The 15,860-nt window shown below is 34.5% G+C and overlaps 1 protein-coding gene across 1 annotated transcript in view; it reads right to left on the minus strand.

Annotated features, from left to right (window-relative positions):
• The window catches only part of RGS22 (regulator of G-protein signaling 22), a 121,611-nt gene that overhangs the window by 21,815 nt on the left and 83,936 nt on the right, over window positions 1–15,860 (minus strand). Inside the window, exons 13-18 of the mRNA XM_008574778.1 lie at window positions 13,677–13,769; window positions 11,278–11,450; window positions 8,857–9,019; window positions 6,313–6,471; window positions 3,611–3,679; window positions 1,200–1,361 (exon numbers count right to left, since the gene is read on the minus strand). Coding sequence (XP_008573000.1) covers window positions 1,200–1,361; window positions 3,611–3,679; window positions 6,313–6,471; window positions 8,857–9,019; window positions 11,278–11,450; window positions 13,677–13,769 — 819 coding nt within the window. The remainder of the gene's footprint in view (window positions 1–1,199; window positions 1,362–3,610; window positions 3,680–6,312; window positions 6,472–8,856; window positions 9,020–11,277; window positions 11,451–13,676; window positions 13,770–15,860) is intronic.

The raw sequence follows: 15,860 nt of genomic DNA on the forward strand, positions 1-15,860 counted from the left end.
AAAATATCTATTTTACAAGGTTTATCTTATTACCTTTCATCCTAGCAGGGCTGAGATTATTCATATTTAAATTAGCTTAAAGATAATTCTGCTCACCCACAATCAAAAGTTGCCTATTGTGGAAAACCTTCCTCATTTTCAAAAAATTATTTTAATATTACTCTTATGAAAGATTGCGATAAAATACCCTCCAAAATTTTTTTTTCTGCTACAGCTTAAGTTGAGAATGGCACAAAAACTGTTGATAACAGAAAAGGGTTAAAAGCAGTTTCATGCTATGTTGGAGAAAGCTTGAAAAAAGATTTTATTGAGCAACTACTAATTATATATTGAACAATGTATTAGTGTTGCATAATACATACTTAGATTATGGGACAGCTGAAAGCATTATACTTTTAAATCCTAGTTTTATTTTTATTCCTCACTTTACAATGGGATAGAATAGGCTTCTTGCAAGGAAACCAGCCTGCTACCCATGGAAGCATCTAAGCAAAGGCTAGATACCTCTTAGATATTTTTAGACATTTCTTTAATCAAGTCTAGACTACATAACATTTAAAGTCCCTTCCTCCTCTTCAATGCAAAGATTCTACATGATTCTATTAAACACTTAAACCTGAAAATAAGCTGCCTTTGAGCCCAACCACTTGTTCTTTTACTTATTTTGTTAAAAATTTGGCCATTCTTTCTAATAAATAAAGCCTTTCTCATTTGTTTGTGTTTTGGCAGCCGGCCAGTACAGGGATCTGAACCCCTGACCTTGGTGTTAGAACCCCACACTCTAACAAATACTATTGCTATAAATATTGTTGGGAGGAATTTTTATAAAGAACTCTTGGTTATATGAATATACCAAATATGGATATCTTCAGGAAAAAGTGCATTTATATAAATGATATGCAGAAATACAGTTAAAACTCTCTTCAGGAAGGTTCTCATTAGATAATAATGTATGTTAATACCTTGAAAAACACCTAATACTATCATTTCAGGGTTCATTTCTACTCTTCACTATGTAATAATAAATGTATTTAGACATTGGACAATAAACATTTCACTACTTATATACTGGCATGAAGAAGATGGCAAAATTGGGATATCTTATACAAATCTTGCCCATAAAGTTACAGTTAAGAATCTGATATGTTAATGCATTCTCCTCAAAAAGAGATGGTTTTCTCCAGCTTCCAATATAATACCTTATATTTTTGTACTTCTTGCCAAAAAAGTACCCCATTTTCCAATAAATCTCCTTTTAGAGCCACGAAACGTTGAAATTGTCTTGCAGTAACTGAATTCAATAACGCTTTACGAAAAGCAATGATTTCACAAGATGAAGATATCCACTTACTCTCCACAGGCTGTCCAAAAGGAAGAATACAGAAAATTAGCTGTGTTTTAAAAAGTAATAATAAAGCCATTGATTAGGCTAAAAATTACTGACTTCTCTCTCCTTTAATCTTGGCTATTGAAATTTGTGGCCTGAATACAATAGGATCTGGCAACTTTTCCCCACTCTGTTCCTCTCCCTGTTGTCTCCTTTATATTTTTACTGCACAATTTTTTAAGAGGTAGAGAGAAAAAGAAATGACTGAATGATTAGAACATTTGACTACATTGTTTAACAATGTTAACAGTCATTATAATTTGGGACTATCGTGAAAAACTACTTTTCAGTGCATAGCATGAATTCTGTGCTTAAACAGAACAAAGTAATCATAATGTTATGATTATATATTATTACATTATTTTTTAAATTACATGTTATACATTAATATGTAATTATCCTGCCTTCTAAAAAGTTAAAACAGTTGAACATTTAAAACATTTTCACTTTTTTTAAGAAAAAAATTATAAATTAATTCTATAATTTAAATAGAAAATTTACTGTAGAGCTTCACTATAATTCTAGTCTGGAAACATGTTCATAAATGAGACGATTTTATATTATTTTAATAATAAATTATGATAAGTAGTGATAATAAATAATAACTATTAATCAATTATTTTAATAATAAAACCCCTGACTGAGAATTTACTTTACACAATCTGAAAGCCAGAAGCACCCCTGGGTTTTTAGTAATGCTTCAAGGTATTTTTATCTACACTTATGTTTACTTTTTTTACTTTGACCATTTAAAATCACATGTTCAATCCCCTTTAGCTTCTCAGATTCAAGAACACAAGAAATAGATTTCATTAAATTTACTGAATACATTTTAATTTTATTAAAGTTCCTCAAAGCTAACATTAGTGTACAAACATGCAAGGAAGCATCATTACAAAGGCAATGTTTTAGATAAACTTAGGAATTATATTAGCAATTAAAATACATGAAACATATCCATCACTGACAATGCACAAAATAAATTCCTTGAAACAAATCATATGTGACCATCAATAAAAGTGTTTAAGAGAGTTATATAAAAAGTGGTATTGGAACAGAAAGGAAAAAGTAACCAACTCTGCCTGGAGGAGTAAAACCTTTACAGAGAAGGGCCTTGAGAATGACATCTGAGTTGGAAACTGAAAAGTAAAGACAGTTCCAGGCAATCTTGATGAATGGTAGTTCCATTAACCCAGATGAAGTGACTAGATGTCTATCACTATTATAGTAAGTCACATGTCATGTTCTCTGGACAAAACATTAAGACCCTCACCATATGGTCCATATTAAAATTATAGCCCTATAAATAGGAACAACTACATATTAGACTGGGATGTTTATTTAAAACCCACTCAGCAAATAATGTTTTAAGACCAGCTTCTTAAGATACTAAAACTTAGTAATTTAACTAAAACCTGTGATTTCACAGAAAATAATATATAATACACAAAAATATGAAATATAAGCCCATTCTACTTAGTATTTCAATCAAAAATATTACAAAAGACAAACATTTAAAAAGTTTATTTTCTTTCAAGAGAAAAAAACAGAAAAGGGTATCCTAATAGATACATATACTCCTCTAACACTTAAATAAATTTTTATCTTTGTTAGTTTCCAGAGGGTCACCCGGGTCTTGTTTGACATTCTACCATGACCCGCAGAAGGACAGATACACATAAACTTTCAGGCTCAAAAAGGTTATGTTTATCATGCTTGTTAAGAAGCAAAATAGGCAATTTCTACCAAGGTATCATGTGATAGTGGTTTTAATAATCATAAAATGATAGTTATCTTAATTCTTTTAAAGCTTGAATGTAATTATAAATAAAGAGGATAATGTAAGATGATTTAACCTACTGATTCTACTGCATACTATTCATTCTTTTTGTGTAATCCACTCTCAATAATAAACAAACTACCATATGCTAGAATGAACAGCTTGTCTCAATAAACCCATCACAAGCAGAATAAAGAAAAATACATATTTAAAGGTCAGTCACACACTTCTAAGGTTGAGCAGGTCAAGAAACTCTTAAAGAGCAGAGCTCTGGTAGAGTCACACTTTCCCCAGATTCCATCAGCCAATTAGAATAGTCTTGGTGGTCAGTGGGTGGCTTAGAAATCAGTCTATAGTGAGGGTCTTTGAACAAGAAGGAGAAGGAAAAATAATGTTGGCAGAGTGGAACTTACAAGAGGAAGAATATAACAAACATTACTTGCCTTCCAGACCCCGATTTTCCTTTCATGCTTCTGTAGCAACAGCTCTTCTGCTATGTCTTTCATTTGTACCTAAAAGCAAAACCAATGACTAGTATTTTATCCCAGTTATTCAGAATGTCTGAAGTTTTGAAATTATTTACTAATTTAATAGCTAAAAGAAAAAACAAAAAGAGGTAAAGGTCAGCTTGAAAGAGACTCAGTGCAGTTCAGGAGAAAGAGGATCAGACTTAGAAATAGAAGCCATGCAGTCAGGTCCCTGGGCAAGTCACTCAAATTCTCTGAACGTGGTTCTCTCATCTGCAAGATAGAAATAATACCAGACTGTATTGCCCCAGATTTAAACTGATAGTTTCACTTTGGCTCACATGGGAACGAAGCTGGAGAGATCATTACGACCTCTCAGATTTTTGTGCTATTTTTTGCCATGTATTTCCACAACTTAAGTTTTAGAACAGTACAGAAGTTACTCAACACAGAAGGAAATACAGTAGATACTTCTTGGGGTTACTGCCTATTCATATTTCCCCCTTTTCGGAAACCAATCCTGCCAAATGTATGCTATGTGACTCTACTGCCCTGTCCATAGCAGATAGATCCAGAAGCTGATCTAGACAGACAAGGACTAGAATCACTGGGGCTTTCATTTTAATAGCTACAGCCAAGAGAAGAGATGTGACAATTCTTGCTGGGATCCTAGGGTTATCCTGGCCTATATGTTTTCTGAAGCTTGGGTGTCAAACTCTTCTCCTAAGTGTGTAAGATGCCCCAACCCCATTTTATAGTAAATTCTTACCCCTTCATTTTGTCTTTGGCTTAAGGTTGCCAGAATCAGTTTATTTTGCTGGCCACCAAAAGCACACTAAGTCAGGAAATGACTACAAAATATAATAAAATTACTGTGGAAAACATAATGAAAAAATGTGGTAAATAGCATTAGTAAGAGAAACGTCCTTATTCTTGACTTTCGATAGAGAATTGGAATTGGCCTGAAGAAAGAAAATGAGATTTAGTTTCCCCGAACTAAATTAGGGAACTTTTTGCCTAAAATAAGTCAGCTCTTCTTTTCCACACTACAAATTCTGTGTTCTCAGTTGTACTGCTTTTTCGTAACGTAAGTTGCTTAGCTCAAAAGATGAAGGGTAAGAGCTGGCTGGTTTGTTCAGTTAGTTAGAACGCAGCCTTATTACCCCCAGGGTCATGGGTTTGGATCCCCATACCCGCCAGCCACCAAACAACAACAACAACCAAAGATTAAGGATACGTAGGCCTCAAAGTATTCAATAAATTGAATACAGAGGGAATCTTTTTCAGGTTCTTCCTGATCAGTATTAATGGCATGTGGCTTTACATATACTAAAGTCTAAAATTACATGTTTTCTGATACTTGTGTTATTTTTGTAGGTCAGGTTTGCCTGTTTTAGGCATACTAATGATATTTTAAATTATCAAAGTAAGGCCGACCCGTGGCTCACTTGGTAGAGTGCGGTGCTGATAACGCCAAGGCCACAGGTTCAGATCCTATATAGGGATGGCCGGTTTGCTCACTGGCTGAGCGTGGTGCTGACAACACTGAGCCAAGGGTTGAGATCCCCTTACCGGTCATCTTTAAAAAAAAAAAAAAAAAAAAAAAATTTATCAAAGTAATAAAAACACAAACCCACTTTACAAAGTAAAAAATAAAAATCCTTCTCAGTCCCCAAGCCTATTCCCAGGCAGATCCTTTTAGATCTTTTTCCATACATAAACATAGGTAAATAGATAAACATACAGAGAGATGGATGAACTAATGGATGGGTGAATGATATAGATACATAGATAGGTGTGCATAGATAGACAGTATAGAGATATAAGTAGATATAATGGATTATTGTTTCTATATAATTCAGTATTCTGCTCGTTTCACTCAATAACTAGAATCTTTCATATTAGTATATATGGTAATCTCATTGTTACATTTTAATCTCATTTTTATAATCTCATTTTATAGAGAAATCTGCATAGTTTTCCATGGCCTGGAATTATTACTCATTTAACTATTCTCCATTTGATATTGAAATGAATGCCCTTGTATATCCTTGCCCATTTGTATGAGGACTTAATATTAAAAATGACAACTATAGTAATAGATAATTTGAGTGTTTGCCATGTGCCAGGCACCATTCTAAGAAACTAAACACTCATTAATTTCATTTCATTTTCACAACAACCTTACAAAGAAATTAGTATTATTAGCTCCATTTTTCAAATGATGAAACTAAATTAATAAACTTAAAAGTGGTTCAATTAATATGTGCAAGTGCTGGGCCGGCCCAGTGGCACACTCGGTAGAATGCGGCACTTGGGAGAATGGTGGCGCTCCCGCCGAGGGTTCGGATCCCATATAGAGACCAGTCTGCTCACTGGTTGAGCGCGGTGCGGGTGCGACACCGAGGGTTGCAATCCCGTTGCCCGTCGCGGTACGGGCGCGACACTGAGGGTTGCGATCCCATTACTGGTCACGAAAAAAGACAAAAAAAGGAAAAAAAAAAATATATATATATATATATATATGTGCAAGTGCTGAGATTAAAATTTGGAAAATCTGATTCCATGCTTTTAACCACTATCCATAGAAATACAATGGCTAGATCAACGGGTATGCACTTTTGAAGTTTTGATAGGTACTGCTAATTGCTACCCAAAGATTATACAAATTTATGTACCTTTATCTTTTGACGTGCTGCAAACTGTTCACTTGCAAGAAACAGTGGCAACCACACATTTTCTAGCCTATTTAGGACATGCTTCTGAATTTCAATTAGAACAGGTGCATCAAGTTGCTCATGGAGAATCTTCCCCCAGCCACCACTTAAATGCATGATCTAAGAAAATAAAAACAAAACAGAAACTACAAACTTGTGCTTTGTTAAAGTAACACTAATGGTCACTAATGCATTCATTCACTCCAAAATCATTTGCTGCACACCTGACAGGTGCCACAATTTCCATTTTCTGCATAAAGTCTCCTGGCTATATTGTATATAGTAATGACAGACAACTCCCCTAATGCCAAACAGACAACTGTGATTTATGTGGTGGTTGTTTTAGATGTAGGATTTTGCCTACTTATGGTATAGTGGAAAGAACACAGGAGTGGGATTTTTATACTGTGTAACCACAAACAATGACCTTTTTTTCTTCATGGACTCAGTATCTTCAATTGTAAAATGAGGGCATTGGTCTATTACTTTTCTAAATTCTCTTCTAGGTCTAATATTCTATGAATCTGTGATTCTAGTCAAATTGACCCATTTCACAAAGCATTTTCTTTTCTGGATGGGGAAATATGAGGCATTAATTAGTTAAGACACAATCTTGACTCAGATACTATAAATATGTGTATTACTAATAAATTTTGGGTTGGAGATGGCAGGATGATGATAGTGGTAGCAACGTTGAGCTGTTCCAACAACTTCTAAGAAAGAAAATAGGCAGCAGGAAGCAGAGAAAAGTCATGTTTTACAGATAACAGTCACTGACTTACACAGGTAGCACCATTTATAAAACGATTTTCTTGTGGCCCAATATTCCTTCTGCATAATTATTGGCTTCAACAAGGTACAAATAGTTATTTCCTGCTCTAAATAATTGTTTTCCACCGGTTTCTGTGTAAGAACTGCTCAAAATTTCTGGATTGCTCACTGGAACCATCACCCTCTTCTAATCTCTCCTTTGATTCATAATATAAATGAAATACTACTAATAATTATACTGTCTCATAATAAAAACAAAAAAGAAATAATCTTTTAGCCATCCTTTAAAAATATTAATCAAATAATACTAACAATATTGTTTTTGCATAAAAACAAAAAAGAAAAAGAAAAGACTACCTTGCTAATTAAGGAACAAGTTGGTTACACAACTGAAATTAGGACTAGAGTGATCTTTATAAAACTTAATGTGATGCAGACATGCTTAAGTGTAAAATAAATAAATATGACAATGATGAAGAAGGGTTATTTGGAAAACTCCTCTGTAGTAAGCACAGTTATTTCCTATGATAGCAATGGGTGACTTTTTTCACTGACTTTTAAATTCTCAGCATATTGTACATACTATCAAGGATTCACACAGTAGCCTCAGATACCATGAAACTTCATGCAATGTAGCACAAGCCAAATAGAAAACAAATGCTTTCCATGTGTTTATTTCAGACTTGTGCTTATTGAGATACCCAGCCACTTTTGCTAATGTGTCCCAGATTTGTATCTCAGGGAACTAACAGCAAGTCATTTTTGTCAAGGTGGCTTAATTCTAGAATTTCTTTTCCCTCTTACTCCTAAAGACTTTTGCTTATTTCCTCCCACTCCCCCAAAGATATAGCTTCTTAATTTGGTATGTCCTACTTGTGAACATTTCTGTATTTTTCTTTAATTTACTGAATTTAGGATTAATCTGAAATTTGTATTTTGTAAATGTATGCCATTAGGATATGCAGCCTTTCAACCTACCAAAATAAAAAATCATATGCTATACATTTGATCTTTAGGTAGTAATGTAAACTAAATAAATTATAATACTTAATTCTTTATATTTCAAGAGCATACAAATTGAGCCAGACTTCATAATAACCCACTAGTGAATCCCAATCTGATATTTATGCTATAAATGTAATGACACCATGGCTATTAATAAGTTGTGATTAAGGCCATAGAACTTTAGTCCAACAAAATGGTCAAACTTATGTTTCTGGTTAATAAAAATAATTTCTGGAGACAATACAATTGTAAACAGGACAATTATGTCTGGAGTAATATCAGTTAAGAGAAGAACAGAAATGAGGTAGAGATTAGGCTTAATGGTTGATAAAGGCTGTTTCCTACTTGCTAGAAGGTGCAGGGACCTTGTCCATCTTGTTTACCACTTTATCTTAAGCACCTAGAACAGTGCCTGGCATATCATAGGCATTCATTCACACTTGTTGAATGAATGAATGAATGAATAAATGAATAGATGAATAAGTTATTTTATTCTACATATTACTTTTTAAAGTAACACATTTTTAATAATATGTAAACCTGAGTGAATTTTAAAGACATTTAATTTATAGATACCTACGAATACCTAAATAAATATCAAAAGTGTATAATATACAAGTCATAAAAGCAAAATAAAAGAGAAAAATGAGACTTTCAGGTTGTTGACAAAAAGAAATAAATTACTGGTTTTCTTACTTCAATATAGAAAATAGGTTTATATGTTGATACCTGGTCCTGCTGATAAGGGGAAGCTGGACTGTTGGGTCCAAAGAAATATTTTTTATTAAGGTATTTATTTTTAATGTATATAGATTTTGCCTCCCTTTGATTTTGATCTCTGTAAATTATTCTTCGGAACTGTTCAATGTCTGTCCAGCACATAAGGTCCATGCTAAAATGAAAACAAAAACAAAGTACAGCCCTTCTTATTCATTTTTCTAAATTCTACTAAACACCAAATAGATTGCTGTTGTGACAGACCTTAAAAGTGGCTGTCTTAGGTACATGAAAAAATGCTCAACATCACTAGTCATCAGGGAAATGCAAAATTAAAAGCACACTGAGATATCATGTCACCCCAGTTAGACTGGCTATAATCAAAAAGACAGTGAATAACAAATGCTGGAGAGGGTGTGGAGAGAAGGGAACACTACTGCACTGTTGGTGGGAATTAGCACTGTACTGTAAATTAGTACAACTACTATGGAAAACAGTTGGAGGTTTCTCAAACAACTACAGATAGATTTTTCATATGATCCAGTTATCCCACTTCTGGGTATATACCCAGAGGAATGGAAAACATGTCGAAGGGATACCTGCACTCCCATGTTCATCGCAGCTCTGTTTACAATAGCCAAGACATGGAACCAACCTAAATGTCCACAGATGGATGAGTGGAAGGAAACTGTGGTATATATACAGCATGCAATACTACTCTGCCATAAAAAAGAATGAAATTCTCCCATTTGCAAAAACATGGATGAGCCTGGAGAAACTTACGTCGAGTGAAATAAGCAAACCACAGAGGTATAAATACCCTTATGTACTCACTGGTAAGTGGGAGCTAAGAGAGAAAGGAGGAAGGAAAGAAAGACCACAGTGGGGTGTTGGAATTGTACAGGGAGAGAGCATACCCAGGGATACAAAGTGGAGTGGGGAAAGGAGGAATGGGGAGGGGAGTTGGGGATAATTGGGTGGGGGACAGGGGGGATAATCACAACGTGTGGTAATGGGCATGCTGCCAGGATGGATCTGGCCATCACATCTTAGGCACGAGTGGTGACAATTTGCTCTGTACCCCATGAATATCCATAACCAATAAAATAAATCAATAAATAAATAAAATAGAAAAAGAGGGCTGAGCCTGTGGTGCACTCAGGAGAGTGTGGCGCTGGGAGCATAGCCATGCTCCCGCCGCGGGTTCGGATCCTATATAGGGATGGCGGGTGTGCTCACAGCGCTCACTGGCTGAGTGCGGTGCGGCCGGTCTCAAAAAGGACAAAAAAAAAAAGAAAAAAAGAAAAAGAAAAAGAAAGTGGCTGTCTTAACTAATTAGTACAACAAATTAGAACATGAACGTAATGAGTCCAATGTTGTGTCTCTAATCCCTCTCTAGCCAGTTAGTAGACTCTATTATCCTCTTAATCATGGCTGAATACAAATGATGACAAGGAGGACTGGGATAAAAAAAAAACAACCTATCACCATTATTGGTGGAGTCTCAGAGCTCCTCCATTAATGATAGACTAGTATCATCAATTTTAAATAAGGGAAAATTTGCACACATGGCATGTCCATTTCACAACAGGCCAAATTTAGAATAATCCTCATCACAATGAAGGGAAGCTCTATATAATAATTATATTTATATAATGAAACTTGGCTTTCAGATCTAGCCAGTTTCTGTTAATTTTGAAGAAAATTAACAGGAAAAAATATGATCAATACTTCAGTTTATATTAGATGAATGTTATAAGGTTTCACGATTCTGTGTAAAAATACATTTCATTTATATATTAATGAAAACTGTAAAATATTACAGTAATTTCAATATCTTAGTAAAATATAAAAGAGACATTTTTCAGAAATAGTAAAGTACCTGTCTAGAGAAATGCAAAACAGCAGAAAAGGGGAAAAATAAAAAATACTGGTGTTTTAAGTTAGCCAGTGCTAAAAGTATCAAAAAATACTGTGTAACCACTTAAAATGACATTTTGTCTTTTTTTTTTTTTTTCGTGACCGGCAACGGATCGCAACCCTCAGTGTTGCCCCCGTACCGGACCGGGGACCGGCAACGGGATTGCAACCCTCGGTGTTGCTCCTGCACCTCGCTCAGCCAGTGAGCGGGAACCGGTCTGTATGTGGGATCCGAACCCTTGGGCGGGAGCGCCGCCGCGCTTCCCAAGTGGTGCACTATCCAGTGCGCCACCGGGCTGGCCCCTTAAAATGACATTTTGGTGGCTGCTACGATTGAAATGCACTCCAACAAAAACTTATCCACAGATTTCAGATAATTATACTCATCAGTTTTTATCGACATGGGTAAAATCTAGCACCAATCACTATTATAACATGTTGAATCAAAACCAGTAGCCTGGAAAAATGATGTTTTAAGTGAGAAATACATTTGAAAATGGTTATGTTCCTCACCTTGAAGAATGAGCCTCAAGAAACTGACGGAAATGTTCAAACTCCAGTTTGTTGTTAAGCAGATCATTAAAATTAAAATGCCTGTATTCTTCAGGAACATTATTCCAATATTCTGTTTGTTTATAGATGCCAGAGAGTGATAAAATACCAGTTCCAATTTCAGAAGTGGTGTCCTAGTGAAATAATACAATCTCTCAAAAACCACAAATTATTTAAAATTTAAAATAGAGAAACTGAAAGAAAAATTAACTATTAGGCCAAGGCCATTTAACATTTCAATGGTAGAACTGGGTAAAAAATCTTGGTGGTTCAGATTCTAACTCACATCAAATTCTGTTCTGTTCCTTTCCATTCTATTCCCTTTTCTTCAAGAACATTTAGTAAACATTTACTATATACAAAGCACTTCTTTGTAAAATAACAATTTTATTATTTTTCTTAATACATAAGACATATAACTTTTGTAATAAAAAAGAAGAAAATAAAAATCACACATAATACTACCATTCAAAGATAACCACCGCTAACATTTTTGGATATACACATGTAGCTTACTAAAAATAAAGATAGAGGGCCAGCCCGTGGCTCACTTGGGAGAGTGTGGTGCTGATAACACCAAGGCCATGGGTTCAGATTCCACATAGGGATGGCTGGTTAGCTCACTTGAAGAGTGTGGTGCTGACAATACCAAGTCAAGGGTTAAGATCCCCTCACCGGTCATCTTTAAAAAAATAAATAAATAAATAAAGATAGGATTATGCACCTACGTATAGTTTTGTAGCCTGGCTCTTTTTCTTAACAATATATCATGAAGATAAAATATTCTTCTATACCACAGTTTTTTTATGTGATAGTAGAGTACATAGAGAGAGAGTACATGGAGTAATAAAAGATATTTGTCTAATAGTTCATCCTTCAAATATAATCTCCTTCATATAAAAGTTAATTTTTAGATAATTTTAACACCTCTGATGTCTTGTGGGCAGTTTACAAGCCCTAAAGGGCAAAAAGGTAAAGAGGCTTATTCTTTGAAAGGCCCTTCCTTATAAAATTCCTTATATAATTAATCTACTTCTTATTTGTTTTTGGAAAGCATCTGACCATGAGATAAACTATCAATATTTTAAAAATTAATTTCCCTTATGTAGAAAGATTAGGGAGAGTATTGTAAATTTTAGTTCATAAATTTTAAAATACAACTTTATAATGTGCTATCCTTTTGCATTTTTATGTATCCTCTCCAAGATATTAATTAGTAATATCTCAAATAGGGAACTTCTGTGTTAACATGGCAACTATCATGAAGTTTACATTTTAAAAAACAGCTTCTAGGCTGGCCCTGTGGCTCACTTGGGAGAGTGCGACATTGGTAGCGCCGAGGCCGCGGGTTCGGATCCTATATAGGGATGGCTGGTGCGCTCACTGGCTGAGCATGGTGCAGACCACACCATGCCGAGGGTTGCGATCCCCTTACTGGTCGGGGGAAAAAAAAACAGCTACTGTTTTTGAAAGACTTTATTGTATAAGAATAAAAACATCAGATAGATGCAAAGAAGAAAGTAAAAAATTACCTGAAACCTCACCACACAGAACTATTTTTAACATTCTGATGAATATCTTTCCAGATATCTTTTTTTGCATATACATATATATATATATATATATATATATATATATATATATACACACACACACACATGTAGAAATACATATATAATTTTACATAAATAGGATCATACTACACCAGTGTTTGTGTTCCATACATTTTTATATAATATGTTCTGGACATTTTCCAGGTCAATTAAATATCTTTCTTATGAAGACACACACATTTAATTTTATGGTTTTATGGATCTATCGTGGTTTACTTAGCCAATCCAAAATATGCAAACTTATAAATCAAAATAACACTTTAATATCCTAGTCGATCCTATGATTTTTTTTTTTTACTAACTTCTCCAATTCCTTTCCATATTTTTTTTTATTGTTTGCCTACTGCTGTTTCTTTCTGTTGAGAAAACTCAATTTAACTCGTTTGTGACCTTACAGTAAACAGAAGGAGCTGCTGCCATACTGAAAATAACTGGTAACATTCAAAGGAATATAATGTGGCTTAAAGGCTCAATTTTCTGGTCTTAGCTAAGGCAAACGAGTGGCTTGCCTCCCCATGCTACCTTATCCGCTTTGTTTTTCCAGCTCTGTTGTTAAATGTGTCAATAAAATGTGACACCTGTCAAATGTAGCATGCTAGGCAAAGGAAGAGCAGAAAAATAAAACTGCCTACCTCTTACCTGATCAATACACAATCTCAACATATGATCTCCTCCCCCCAAGTAGATAAAGTGGCAACCCCTCTCCAGGATAAAGAGTTTGTTTTTCTAAGTAGAAAGTTGTCTTACTTCAGCTTTCTCAGAAAATGTCTCTTTATGCAAAGCCTGTAGCTTTCTGAAGTAGGCAGAGTCTAGCTGTCGAGTTTCTTCCACCAGCTCCACCTAAAAAAATAATAATAAAGTTTGTAACATTAAACAGAATGTGCATTATGTGGGGAACTCAATGCTCAATTTGCCAGTAACAGTGGGTCAAAAAACACAGTTGTCAATAAAGCAAATTATTTTGAAGACAAAATCAGGAAGACCAATGTTGAAAGTATCAGCTATAGCAAGGTCACAATTCAAATGCATACAATAAAAAGTACGTACATTTGCATATGATGATATAGTGTCACTAAAGATCATTCTCCCTTGCTGGATACCCCATGTAAACTAACAAACAATGCAAATATGTTGGTCACATTTCCAATTTCTATTCAATATAACAGGATAATAGTCATGAAGGCAGACACTGCTAGCTTTAGGGACCAAATAATTCACAGAAGAACGAGAAATGACCAGATTCTACATTGTTATTAGTTTGTGAGCAAAGGCTTTATTGCTGTAGCAAGAGAGGAGACAGTAAATCACCAAATTAAATCCCACAGCAGGTCTCAGTCTTTAGAGTGTGTAGTGCAATATTTTATGTACTCAGAAGAACAAGACCATTCCCCATTTCTCTATTGCAGGGAAAAACCAGTTGGGCTGACTTACTGCCTGAAAACTTTCCGTATTTAATAGCTAGCATTGGTAGTCTGCTTAGTTATCCTTTTGGGGAAAGAGCCTACATAATACAGTCAGTTGGGCTTGTAGAGAAGTCCTCTGGGCCAAATTTAAGGAAGTTGCTAGAACTAAAAAAAGAGATTTATTTTTCCTCTTATTAAAAACAGGGTATAATTTGTCCCATGCATTTTATAAGAATTATTGCTAATGCAAAAACTTTTTGGTATAAGGAAGTTAGTTATAATTCCAAATCTTTTTTTATCAGTGCAGAACTATTTCTTCTACATCGTATACTATATTTAAAATAATGACTGGAGAGTTTTTAAAATTCCATATGATATCCTAATTTTCCTAGTGTAATACATACATTTTTGTAGTAGAAAGGGTGCTATGCTAATTTTTCAGGACAAAGAGAAATCAGGAACAAAAATTTAATTATTTTGATATTGGCTTTAGTAAACCATAAGAGTTGTTTTAGTCACAATCCATAAGGTAACTCTACCCAAGGTGTTTTAGTATTAATTTTATCTTAATCACCTAACCTATCCTTTCTCATAGAAGACATGATTATCTAAGAAGTTGTTGAAGAGATATGAACAAAGAATAGCAATACAAAAACAGCAGAGTTCCACTTGAAATGACCTCATGTACAGGGTGCATGCATTAACTTGATATAAAAAATATCCAAAGATGATTTTAATTTGTGATTCAAAATAAATATTTAAAGAAATTTCCTCCACTTCATCAACAAGAGTAGTGAAAATATTCAAGCACTGAGGCTTAAAATGACCTCTTTTGAAATGAAAAAAGATGTGTTGAAACTTCTATCCAATCAAGCAGTCTGACCTGACGAACATCTGGGGTGCTTTAAAATAGAAGTACTGAAGTCAGAGGATCTGCTTTTCACAATACATATGAAACATTTATATTTTCCACGGGTATAATATTTACTGTAACTCATCCAGCATAAAAGGAAACGGGCTTTTTCCATTAATCAAAATTAAGGACACTGCTAAGAAAGGGGAAGAAGGGACAAAGCCAGTATATTATCATGGCATATTTTGCTGGTTCACAGAAAACCAAACTCACATTTCTTTTTTTTAATTTTTATTTTGTCAATATACAATGTAGTTGATTATTATGGCCCATCACGGAAACCTCCCTCCCTCCTTCCTCTTCCCCCTCCCACCCAAGAATGTCCTTTCCGTTTGCTTGTTGTAACAACTTCAAAAAATTGTCCAAACTCACATTTCTGTTCAGATATATATATATATTGAGAAAACTAAAAATGACATAGATTTGAGTCTTTTGTTAAGAGACAATAGAAAAACTGGCAAAAAAAAAAAGTTAATAAACATTTCCCTGCCCAAATTTTGAGCCCACCCAAATCTTAACTCTAAATCCCTGGCACACATGCGACCTTTTTCAGTTTTCTTTTGTGAGTTAACAGCACTGCTTATCACCAGATCTGTAGTAAACCTGAATGGTTCA

The sequence above is a fragment of the Galeopterus variegatus genome, unplaced genomic scaffold, assembly GCF_000696425.1.
Source record: "Galeopterus variegatus unplaced genomic scaffold, G_variegatus-3.0.2 Scaffold1103, whole genome shotgun sequence".
Classification (NCBI taxonomy): domain Eukaryota; kingdom Metazoa; phylum Chordata; class Mammalia; order Dermoptera; family Cynocephalidae; genus Galeopterus; species Galeopterus variegatus.